We start from the raw sequence: 12,732 nt of genomic DNA, 5'->3' as shown, positions 1-12,732 counted from the left end.
TTCCTCAAATTGCAGAACCTGCCGGGGGGGGGGGAGGGATGCACAAAATGCCTGGAAAATCTGCAAACTCGTCTGGCACGCTGCAGGAACCAGAACGAAATCCAGAGGGGCAAACTTGGGAAAACATGTCGAACTCCACACACCTCAATTAGATTTCTCTGACATCCCTACTCTCTAGCAGCAAAGACGTTGCTTCTCTGCTTCCATCTCACTTGCTGCTCCTTGGAATCCCTGTAGTCCTAAAGAGCTATCTGCTCTCTCCCTCTTCGACTCTCCTAGCAATCAGAATGTGCCTCTGCTCTTGTTGATTCGCCAGAGGTCACACTCCTGGCTCTGCATATACTACCCGGAGACCTGGTTCACACAGTCGTGGTGGGGGAAATATGCTTATTTCCCCCACCAAGCATGCCAATGGCATCCTTGTGAGAACCCATGTTGTGCGAACCTGGTCAGGATGGATTGTTGCCATGGTCAAGAAGCCACCCCGGAACCTTAAAACAGCCCATGGGTTCTGGGTGGGTTGTGAACCAAGGCAACAAGTCGCCCTCACCAAGTTTACATGACATGGCAACACATGGCAGGGGAAATAAGTGTCCACTATGGCTGATTTCCACTGCCATGAATATGTAATCTTTTAACTGAGCGATTGGGTTGGATACTTCTTGGCTTTTCCTTCCACCACTTGCCCTCAATGTGCAATGGTGTACAGAGCCTCAACTTACCTTCCGTGTCTCTTTCACACGCCTCAATACCATGGGAGGATATTATCATGGCTACTATACATCAGTTCACTCCAGTTTCAGAGGTGTAAACACGCACACGTACAGTGAGTGCATAATTTTGTGCGTAGGCTTGATTGAGTCTGGTTTCGAAACGGGCCCTTTGCATTCTTACTTGACATGTTCTTTAGCTCACCTTGGGGTAGAGGATAGGATTAAATTTCAGTCCGGTCGCATCATCGCAGAAAGCCTGTCCAGAAACAGAACAGAATTGTGGGTGAGAGAGCATTAACTAAGGCCAGAGACCAGTTAGTGCTGCTTTCCTTCAGCGAGATCAATGCAACTGGAAATAAGCATCACCGTTCATGGCGTATCTACACACGTCCCACCTTGAAGCAGGCTTTTGTATTGCTTTGATAATACATACAACAATAAGAATAGATTTGTGAACTGCCCAGAGAGCAATTGGGTGGTATAGAAATGAAAATAAATAAAAAAGAAAGAAAGAAAGAAAGAAAGAAAGAAAGAAAGAAAGAAAGAAAGAAAGAACATAAGAAGAGCCACGTTGGATCAGACCCAGGGTCCATCTAGTCCAGCATTCTGTTCACACAGGGGCCAACCACTGTGGCCACTGGGGGTTGGACTTGATGGACTTATAGGCCCCTTCCGACCCTACTATTCTATGATTCTGTGAACCAGCTGCCCCCAGGAAACCCACAAGCAGGACACAATATGCATGTATGTATGTATGTATGTAGTACATTCAACTCAAGGTGGCTACATGTGGTTCCCAGGTGGTCTCCTTTCCAAGCACTGACCAGATCCAGACCTGTTTAGCTTCAGCATGAGGGCTGCCTCATGTGCCTTCAGACTATGCCCTGGGACCAAATCAAATTAAAGCATTGCAGGTAGAAGGACTACCTTCGCCCAAGAGCTTAGAGCGCTGTTGCTGATCAGATTACAGATGCTATATGACCAACCCCTAAAGCAAATTCATACGTTCGTGTCCGATGCATGGAGGCAGGCTGCATGATTATCAGCACTCTGCCCATGCTCAGAGACACATGCTTTTCTCTACACCTTCCAGCGTTAACATGAAGGCCAGCTAACAACACTGAAAACTGAATTGAGATTCTGGTATACGTGTAAGTGGTTGTGTACATGAGATACATGGGGTTCCCAGGCGGCCTCCCCTCCAAGCACTGACCAGACCCAGACCTGCTTAGCTTCAGCAAGGTGGTGGCCCCATGTGCCTTCAGATTATGCCCTGGGACCTCCTAATGCAAATGTACCTAAATGGAACTCAAGGTGGCTACATGGGGTCCCCAGGCAGTCTCCCCTCCAAGCACTGACCAGACCCAGACCTGCTTAGCTTCAGCAAGGTGGCGGCCCCATGTGCCTTCAGACCATGCCCTGGGAGCACAAGCACAACAGCACCCTCCCACCCATGTTCCTGAACAACTGATGTACATACCACCTCAGGTACTGGAGGTAGCACATAGCCATCAGGGTTAGTAGCCATTGGCCACTAGGCAGAGGAAGTGACTGTCCCATGCTCCCCAGAAGGAGCTTAAACTCCTGGTCACTCTCAGGAGCTTTGTCTCCAGTTAAGGAAGAGGGCTGCAAGCACTCTTCTTCACCACCAATTGACCTCTGCTTCTCTACTGCTTCTTTTCACCACCAATTGACCTCTGCCCCCTTCTCAAGGGGGTTGCTTGTTTTTGCTTGGGAAAGGAGACTGGCAGGGAGGACCCAGAGGGAAAGGGTAAGCAAAAAGGCAGCAGGGACAATGTCAAGGAAGAGGATGGCCCAGTCAGAGAGGGGGCCGCACTAGGAGCCATCTTGCCCAAGACCCTCCCCCAAACATGGAGCTGGCAAAGGACTGAGCTACTAATCCTGAAAGCCTCGATTCAAATCTCACCAGTGTTATTGAACTGAGCAATCAGCCTTGAACAAGTCACTCCCTCGCACACAACCTCTCCTCTGCCTCAGATCATCAGGGATGTCGGAAAATTCATTGGGCGGGGGGGGGGGTGAGTTTGATGGGTTTTCCTAGGCTTGGTGCCCTGGACTTTGTTTTGGCTCCTACTGTGGCATCCAACTCGATCTGCAGCGAGTTGGGCCAGTTCACGGATTTTCTGGCAATTTTGCTCATGTTTTGAAGGTTCTGCAATTTGTGAGAGTTGCAGCCAAATTTGCGCAACCTACACCCAGATTTGCACAAATTACCCCTACAATGGCATAATTTGTGCAAATTCAGACATAATTTGCACAAATCTGGCTGCAATTTGCACAAATTGCTCAGAGGTTTGTGCAAATTGCGGTAAGTCTCTCCCCCCCCCCCCCGCCCCCAATGCACAAAAGTGTTCCCGGAGGTCAGGGAACAGCCTGCAGCTCGCTCGACTCACAGTCGCAGAGCGAATTGTACACTCTTGGAGTCATACATGCTCAACCCCATGGAACCAAAAAAGAACTGGATTTCTCAGCGAAGGACAGCCCTAGAATGCACGAGGATTGCTGACTGACCTGATAGGGTTGTTGTAAGGACTGCATGTAAACAACATATGTACATACTGAACAATCTCACAATGGTATCATCATCATTATCATCACATTATTATTATTGTTGTTGTTGTTGTTGTTGTTGCTATTTTCAAAGCAACCTACCTTTGCAATCTGTGGGATACTCGGTAGCTTGCTAAGTCCAGCCAAGGGGATTCTTTCATGTAACGTTTTTGCTTTGGACCTACAGAAGGCAAAAGGAGGGAGAGAAAAAGAGATAAGGAAATAAGGTATGACAATATGAAATAAGGTAGCGATGTCTCTGGACTCAGATAGTAACACACACAAAAAGGGGAGTTGTTTCCATAGAATTCACAACTGGAAGCTTTCCCAGATGTTTGGGAAAGATACTTTACTGAACGTGTTGGGGGCCTGGTGGGCGACAGCCGTTCCTGTCACTCATCTTCCGATCTTGCCTGCTTTTAAAAAATCATGGTTTGCTGGGGGAATTGTTTTGCTATTGTTTTTTGCTATTGTTTTCATCGGTTTAGAGGAGGCACTGTGCTAAATACGATCGATACTTTTGAATAGCCATGCAGCAGATTTTTTTTTTTTTAATGTCGGGTTTCCTTAGGCTTGGCAGTAGATCAAACGAATCATGTTCATTTCCTTAGTAATCTTGAAAGACCAGACTTGAAACCCAACAAAACAAAAACAACGCCCCCCCCCAATCTATCACGAAATGGTTTCTTAACCCAGCTTTGCCCATTATCACCACTTCCTCCCTCTCCTGCAGCAAAAGTTTCGGGCTCCTTTAGAGTTCTGACTGGTTCTGGCTGAAACCCCGATTCACCGCCCCACACTGATATCGAAGCCACCCACCTCCACTGACTAGGTGTCCTACAAGCCTAGACAGAACTCTATAATTCTGCATCTTGTATGTAGTAAAAATAATTCTCAGACTGTTAGTTAAATGCATGCCTTTCACGAGTTGTTTTCTTTGGATGCAGCCTCCCATTTTACATAGTACCTGAGTATAATCTTTAGGTATTCAATCCCATCTGCCTCCTCACATTGAATTTATTATTATTATTATTACTATTACTATTACTATTATTTACATTATCCTGTTGAGAGCACCCAGTGTTCTGGATCTATCATTTTGAGGGGCATTTCGGCACCAGGAAAAACTGGGGTGCATAGGAATGATAAAATGTCTTTTGGAGGCAGGGGGAGGACCACAAGCTCTGTTCCGTCTTAGATTTTTGAAGAAGAAATAGCGGAACATTTCATTGTCATTTGAAAACATATTTTCTCTGAAGTTAAGTCCTACAGATGCTGACTTTCAAGAAAGCACTCGTAGGACTGCAGCCTTATTCCGATTTCCATTGTAGGTTTGGTCACAATATACATGTGAAAAGTGCCATTCTTTCAAGCAAGCACTGACATAGAGTAATGGGGGTGGGAGGTCCATGGGGTCGCTTGCCCTACACCCACTCAGAACTGCTTATGTGGGACAGAAGTGGAGGCTGGTGGCTCCGATGTCAGTGGGGCGGTGAATCCGGGTTTCAGCCAGAACCAGTCAGAACTCTAAAGGAGCTCTCCAAGTGAAGCACCTTGGACAGCTTCTTTAGAGGCTGAAACCAGGATTCACTGCCCCACTGACTAGGTGTCCTCTCGGACTGTTCCTTAAATGCATGCCTGTTTTCACAAGTTGTTTTCCTTGGACACAGCCTCCCCTTCCACATACTTTACCTGAGTATAATCCTTAGGTATTCGATCCCGTCTGCCTCTTCGCATTTAATGGAAAGGATCAAATTTCCCAGGCTGCTGGCTGTGCAGTAAAAATTTAAATGATCCTAAAAATAGACAGGAGGTGTTAATGGCATGAGGAAAAAGAACTCTGATCCCTCCCCTCTCTCCTGACTGCTGCTTCAAGCCCTGGGTCTCAACACCCAGGAAGAATCACGGATGACTCATCTCTATATTAAGAACGTCTCGCAAACACTCCATCCTCTGGGAAATGAGAAGCGCTTGTTTACATTCCACTTGGAAATTTGAATTTTTGATCCGGGCCACATGATGGTGCAAGATGCAGGGGCCGCAGCAGCAGCTCTGAGCACTGGGCTCTAGATGCCCAGCACTAATATCCTCCTGACCAGGCAAACTCAGACCTTGGAAAATTGCTCTCTGGGCGGGTTTGTTTTTTTTCCCAAGAGAGGCTGGTGGGTCCGATTTCACTGGTGTGGAGATTCCATTCTGGGTTTTAGTTACAACGAGCCAGAAGTCTAAAGGAGCTATCCACAGTGCTGAACCACCACCACCCCAATGGTCCCAGCACCTTGGATAGCTCCTTTGGACTTCAGGCTGGTTGTAACTAAAGCCCAGAATGGAATCTGCACCCCATGGAAATTCGAGCCAAAAGCCTCCCCTGGGTTTCCCCAAATACAAGCCAAAACGGACCCTGTTGCATCCTCCAATGTGGTCACCACGAGCGCAATGAAATCCGATTCCTCTCCCAGTCTCCTTGCTGAGCCCCATATATATGGGTCTTCCTTGCCTTCAATGCTCCCCTTGCCCATCAGGATCACACGCAACTCTATCTTAAGAAGCGCATCCATTACAACACCAGGGATGCCACTCAACAAGATCAGCCTCGGTTGGCCTTCTGTCTGTCCCATCGGCCAGGACAGCTAGGCTGGTGACAACTAGGGAGAGGGCCTTTTCTGTGGCGGCCCCCACTCCATGGAATTCCCTCCCTAGTGACCTCTGTCATGCTCCCTCTTTGATGAGCTTCCGCCAGGCTTTAAAAACCTGGCTGTTCAGGCAGGCATTTGGGGTGGGTTAGGGGGTTTTAGAGCAGTGTTGTTTTGTTATGCTGTTTTGTTCAGTTGCTTATGTAAATTTGTTGTATTTTGTGTTATTAGTCTTGTACGCCTCCTAGAGTGGCCGGGTAGCCAGCCAGATAGGCAGCTAATAAATCAAATAAATAAATAAACAAACAAACAAACGTGTTAGTTATAAATTAACAATCATGTGCCAAAATTCAGGCTTTAAACTTCGGAATAAATTTACAGCTAATGATTAAAGCCTAATTCATGGTAGTCATCAAGTTCAGTCATTATTAGTATTCTAGGGATGTCAGAGAAATCCATCCGGGGCTGGGGAGTTATTTATTTATTTATTGCATTTATATCCTGCCTTTTTTCCTCTTGCAAGGAACCCAAGGCAGCTGACATTATCCTCCTCTATTTTATCCTCACAACAACAACCCTGTGAGGTGGGTTGGGCTGAGAGTCTGTGACTGGCCCAAATCACCCAGTGAGCTTCCATGGCCGAGTGGGGACTAGAACCCGGATCTCCTGGATCCCAGTCCAACACTCTTGCCACTACACCACCCTGGCTCTCACCACCACCCTGGTTTAGCTCATTTACCCATGAGCTAGCCTGACTTGATCTGCTTTGAGTCAAGCCAAGCCAGCTCACAGATTTTCTGGTTGGGTTTTTTTTCCTTTTCTTGCCAATAGAATCAATGTTGTGTAAACTACAGGTGCCATTTGCCTGAAGTGCTCAAATTCTGGTGGCAATTTGCTTAATTTGTGCAAACTCCGGTGGTAATCAGCATAGTTTGCACAACTCGTGTTGCAATTTCTGCAAATGACAGCTGCAATTTGCACAAATTGCGCCCGCATATTGCGCAGCTTTTTATTGAGTTGAGAGAAGGGGGAAAACCTTCCTGGATTTTGGGAAAAGCCTACAGCTCGGCTTGCGAACACAAGCCGAGCTAGGTGGGCCATGGGGATCCATCGGGCCCAAAAAGGGACAGATTTTCAAAGGATGGACATCCCTATAGTATTCATCAGTACAAGTATGTCAGGGGTAAGCCCTGCCCTGCCCTTCCTTAGAACCTAGACTTTCTGTGGAGGATGAGCAGGGGGAACTGGACCCCAGCAGACTCCAACACAACCAATGACCCCAAGGAGCTTTCAGCCCCAGACATGACAGCCATGGGACCAGAGGTCTCCCTACTAATTTCCTGGGTTCTTTGCCGGATCTTGGACCCTCCCCCTTTCAGCCCAGGACCACAGGAACAGAGGTGATGGCATGCCAGGCAGGAGATCCAGAGCCATGGTACATTGCTCACAAAGTAGCTCTGCTTACATTGCTTATACGGTTTTACACTGTAAGCAATTGCTTACAATTACTTACAATTGCTTACAATTAACATTGCTTACAAAGCAATTGTAAGCATTGTTTACATTGTTATACATGGTAAGCAGTTGCTTACATTGCTTACAAAGTAGCAACGATTAGCATTTATTAGTTTCATTCATATATATCTATCTCCATATCCTATTGGCCAAAGGTGTCTGAGATCATGTGCATAAGTGAGCATAAGCGAGCATGCTCATCATGTCCCACTGACCTTTCCCAAGAAGTGTTTCCTGTATGCCCTGGCTTCACCTTTGCACTCCAGCTTGTAGCCGTGAGTACTGGGGCTCAGCTGTTCCTCGTCATCTTCGCAGATGCTGCTATCCGATGAGGTGGGTGTACTGAGGTTTTCGGGGTCTTCAATCCAGTAGCCCCCAAACTGGGGCAAGATGATTAAAGGATAGGGACTGCCTTTCTCCAATATCTGGAGAGGTGAAAGAAGGAAATGGGGCATCCCAGGGGTTATTGGACATGTCTTTATGGCATTCCCTCTAACACTTATTTAATCTCTTTCTCACACACACACACCCATACATGGTGCCCCCTGTGCAAAAGTCCCCCCATGGAAGCCAATGGCATGCTTATTTCAACCCCAACTGGCATGGGGGTGGGGGGTGGGGAGGGGGTATGAGCTGGTCAGGAGGCCCCATAGGACTAGTTTGTGGGTCATCAGTTTCCCACCCTTCATCTAGATTATTAGGTACTGAAAGTTTTGCATGCAAATTCTGAACACACTTCTATGGAAGTAAGTTTCGCATCATCTTATGCAGCTCCCAACTATGTGATTTGTTCGGGGGGGGGGGGAAACCACTGGATCACGTCCTTCACTAACATTAGTAGTGCCCTTCATTTCCAGTTACCAAAGCATTTTACTTTCTTCAGCACGTACCTCATCAATGCTGGGATAGGGGATATAGTCCTCCTGAAAGACATCCGAAACAAGGAAAATGTCAGAGCTGTGCCGAAAACTGTCCTCCAATTTCCTGAAACTTTTCTTCCCTCATGAAAGAGGCTTCCATTTTCCTGCCTCCTTCTCAGGGTGCTTCAGCATTTCTTTCAGTAGTGTGTCTGAGCTCACCTTATCGTTGTGAGATGGCTGAGGGTGCTACAAGTTTTTCTTCTCTCCATTACACATCTTTCCATCGCTCTGAAGCCTCCCCGACCGCCCACACTTCATGGTCAGAAAAAGCTCATTGGGAGGAGTAATCTCATCACATCTTCCCCTGGGCTGTCAGTGAAGTGTGGGAAGCCAGGGAGGCTGCAAAGAAACCAGAGATGTGATTGGACAATGAAAGACAGGACACACGGACAAACCCTTTGGCCACCTTGTAACCAAGGTAAGCACAAGAATGCCACCACCACCCCAACCCATTGAGATACACCAAAACGTTCTTCTCTTTTGACTTTTTCTTTCAAAAGCAGTTTCTTTTCTATCAGATTGAATGAGAATGGTTGAAAAGAAATGCAGAAGAAATTTTGGCACTGCATTAGGTACCATTAATTCTACCACAAATACCATTTAGGGGATGAAAAGCTGCCTTATTTGGATGGGGATACAAGCTATAGTTGTTTTCAAAGAGTTTGCAATAGTGCTGTGCTAAAAATTTCTCCCATATTTTTTTCGACCATTCTCATTCCATTCAATAGAAAAGAAATGGCTTTTGAAAAGAAATTCAAAGGAGAAAAAAAAATGGAGAAATTCTCATGGGTTAGCTTCAGGGCTCTTATGCTTACCTTACTTAGGAGGTGGCTGAGGAGCGTGCATGAGTGTCCTGTCCTTCATTGCGCAATCATCTCTGTAGCAGCCTGCAGCCTCCTCCACTTCCCACACATAATCTTCCCATAAGTCTTTTTCAGATCAGGAAGCACAGGCAGCCTGGCAGGCTGCACAGCAATTGGGAGATGTGTAATAGAAGGAAAACACACACACATACAACACCCTTCACCACATCGCAGTGATTAGGTAAGCTCAAAAACACCATCAAAATGAATTATAAAATGCCCTGAGAACAATGCAGAGAAGTGGGAGCCTGAACACTTATGGCAGCAGGAAAAAAAAACCCAAAAACCCTTAGGAAAAAAGAAAGAATCTGTGCTATACAAGCCCTGCCAATTGTGAGTCCTGTCTATGAGAAACTGTTGGAGAATTTCTCCTCCCCTTGGAGAAATTCGGCGAAATTGTTCCCCCAATTTCTCTGCCCACAAATACTCTGGAGAATTTTGAGAGGCCATTTGCGCACAGCTCTAGTTTGCAGATTAGAGAAGAAAGAATCAACCACAAATTAGTACGTGGTCTTCCTTCCATCTTTCCTTTCAAGTCCTTCTAGCAGCTGACTGCAAGTAAGTCGTGTTGAATCTATATTATTTATGAGCATGAGCTCTACAGCATCATATTGGAAGAACCAAGCCTTTAAAAAAGAAAAAGCTCAGGGCATAAAAAAAGAGGGAGAAAAACAGACTCTTGACACAATGCTGGATTAGGGGCACTCCCTACAGATCGCACTGATTCCCGCGTTTTTAATCAGAGCCTTGATTTTCAGTAATGCTGTAATCCTTCTGCCAGCACCATCTCAGCATTGTTCTGAGTTTGGCTGTCTGCAGTACTGTGAATAGGCAACTAATGGATGGTCCAGGACTTTACAAAAGAACACTGATGTCCCTTGAAGATAGGAAATCTCTCCCCCCTGCCTTTGGTTGGCAACACTCTTCAGCTACTGGAGTGAGCTGGGGGAGAAATAGTGTGTAGCTGGAAGCTGGAAAAGACAGGGGGACATGATAGAACAACATAACAGAAGGATTATATCATAGAAATTATTATATTTATATCACAGAATCATAGGGTTGCAAGGGCCTACAAGGCCATCGAGTCCAACCCCCTGCTCAGTGCAGGCAGCCGGATTCCCAGGAGGTCTCCCATCCAAGTACTAACCAGGGCTGACCCTGCTCAGCTTCTGAGATCAGACTATATTTACATATAAGTCCTTTATGTTGCATGGCTTTTAAAAATATATGGAAAAAGAGGATGGATTTTTCCCCTCCTCCCATAATGCTGATATTAATAAGCATTAAGGCCAAACATTGCACAGTTCAAGTCTGCAGTCCATAAAGCCCTGGCATTTTTCCTGAGATCTAGAACATAAGAAAAGCCATGCTGGATCAGATCAAAGATCCATCTAATCTAGTATTCCGCACTTCGCCGTCAGTGTTGGAGGCAGGGATGGCGTGGAGGGTGGGCATGGTTGGGCACTTGCGAAGGACCCACACCCCAGCAGGGGCCCACTAACAAGAGCCGCCTGGAGTTTTATTTATTTATTTATTGCATTTCTATCCTGCCTTTTTTCCTCTTGCAAGGAACCCAAGTTGGCTAACATTATCCTCCTCCTCTCCATTTTATCCTCATAACAACAACCCTGTGAGGTGGGTTGGGCTGAGAGTCTGTGACTGGCCCAAAAGTCACCCAGCGAGCTTCATGGCCAAGTGGGGACTAGAACCCGGGTCTCCAGACTCCCAGTCGAACACTCGCACCACTAGACCACACTGGCTAGAAAAGTGTGGAAAAGTGGCCTACAAATAATCACAACGGACCCTACTTGGTCTGGCAAGAGAATGTGATAATGAGGCTTTCACATTTTACTGTTGTTTGCAAGAAATTAGCACCGAGGAAGCCAGGTGGCAGGGAAAATATGCCTGCCTGGACCTTAAGATCATCCTCAGCAGCCCTTCTCCAGAAGCCCCTGCCAAAGGAAGTGAGGCAGGTGGCTACTAGGAGGAGGGCCTTTTCTGCTGTGGCACCCCTGCTGTGGGATGAGCTCCCTAGTGAGGTTCGCCTGGCACCTTCATTGTATTCCTTCCAGCGCCAGGTGAAGACCTTTTTATTTTCCCAGGCATTTTAGCATTTTAGCTTTTTAGACTTTTAGCTTTGCTGTTTTAAATCTGTATTTTAAATCTCTGCATCGCTGCTGGGTTTTATTCTGGTTTCATTTCTGGTTGTATTGTTATACTGTGGTTTTAATGTTTTATATATTTTATATTGTTTTGTTGTGTGCCGTTTGGTTTTAATTTTTGTGAACCTCCCAAAGAGCGTCAGCTATTGGGCGGTATAGAAATGAAATGAAATGAAATGAAATTGAGAGCCAATGCGGTGTAGTGGCTAGAGTGCTGGACTGGGAGTCAGGAGATCTGGGTTCTAGTCCCCCCATGGAAGCTCACTGGGTGACTTTGGGCCAGTCACCCACTCTCAGCCCAACCCACCTCACAGGGTTGTTGTTGTGAGGATAAAATGGAGAGGAGGAGGAGAATGTAAGCCGCCTTGGGTTCCTTGCGAGAGGAAAAAAGGCGGGATATAAATGCAATAAATGAAAATGAAAGAAAGAAAGAAAGAAAGAAAGAAAGAAAGAAAGAAAGAAAGAAAGAAAGAAGATGAAGCTGGTTACTTCAGGCCTTTTCTTCTGGCCTTCTTCAAGTAACCACTTCACACTTGTTACTTGAATAGTAACACTTCTTTGAAAGATCGTTTGCACTCCTAAATAAAAGTGAAAAGTTGCATCTCATCCTGCTGAAGACCTTTTGTTCACATTTAGTGTTCTGTAGACTGTACCACAACAAATCAGGATCTCCTGGTGTAGTACTAATCGCACCAAATGTCCTGGTGTTTTGGCAGACGACATCACTGGCGCTGCTCTGAACAAAAGAAAGGTCACCGAGCTGAGCTCCGTTGTGTCCCCCCTCCACCACACCACTGGACATGACAGAGAGACATGACAGAGCTGGGGTGTCCAACGTGGCCCTCGCGAGCACCAATGTGCCCACAGACACCTCTCTCGGCACCTGCCAGGCTCCCTGTGTCAGGAATGAATCTGAGCATGTGCAACGTAGCCAACATTAGACAAGTCTTCTGCAACATCATGCCTCCAGGCCGCGTTGGGCTGCGATGCTGATCTTTGCCAGCCTGGCTCAGAATGATGGGAGGTGTCGTCCAACACATCTGGGGGACACTAGGTTGGGGGCAGCTGTGTTAGACCGATACGTCTCTCAGCATGAGAGCTGCTCCAAGGTAGGGCTGGGAGAACTGGAGACGCTTGAGCTCGACAAGATTCGGAGAACTCTGCCTTGAAACTCAGTGTGCCTCACTCCCATTTGCAGCCTTTTCTTTTTTCTTTTCGATTGAAAGGAGAAAGCATGCATTTCCATGTGCATTTTTCAAAAGTGTGCACTTTCCCCCATTGCCTAAAGCGTGAAAATGGGCATCCCGGGGGCAGGGGGATGTGCATTTTAAAGTGCACATTTAAAAAAAAAAAAA

The 12,732-nt window shown here is 46.5% G+C and overlaps 1 protein-coding gene across 6 annotated transcripts in view; it reads right to left on the bottom strand.

Annotated features, from left to right (window-relative positions):
* Nucleotides 1-12,732, bottom strand: part of RAP1GAP2 (RAP1 GTPase activating protein 2) — a 242,911-nt gene that overhangs the window by 54,555 nt on the left and 175,624 nt on the right. For all 6 annotated transcript variants that reach the window (XM_084823044.1, XM_084823042.1, XM_084823043.1 and 3 more), the window contains 5 exons: nucleotides 8,323-8,355; nucleotides 7,648-7,857; nucleotides 4,977-5,080; nucleotides 3,387-3,465; nucleotides 916-969 (listed from right to left, as the gene is read on the bottom strand). In XM_084823044.1, the coding sequence (XP_084679170.1) occupies nucleotides 916-969; nucleotides 3,387-3,465; nucleotides 4,977-5,080; nucleotides 7,648-7,857; nucleotides 8,323-8,355 (480 nt within the window). The remainder of the gene's footprint in view (nucleotides 1-915; nucleotides 970-3,386; nucleotides 3,466-4,976; nucleotides 5,081-7,647; nucleotides 7,858-8,322; nucleotides 8,356-12,732) is intronic.

Source organism: Heloderma suspectum, chromosome 16 (assembly GCF_057233095.1).
Source record: "Heloderma suspectum isolate Gila_16-S chromosome 16, 16-S_ref, whole genome shotgun sequence".
Lineage (NCBI taxonomy): Eukaryota > Metazoa > Chordata > Lepidosauria > Squamata > Helodermatidae > Heloderma > Heloderma suspectum.
This window is presented reverse-complemented; position numbering and strand designations above follow the sequence as displayed.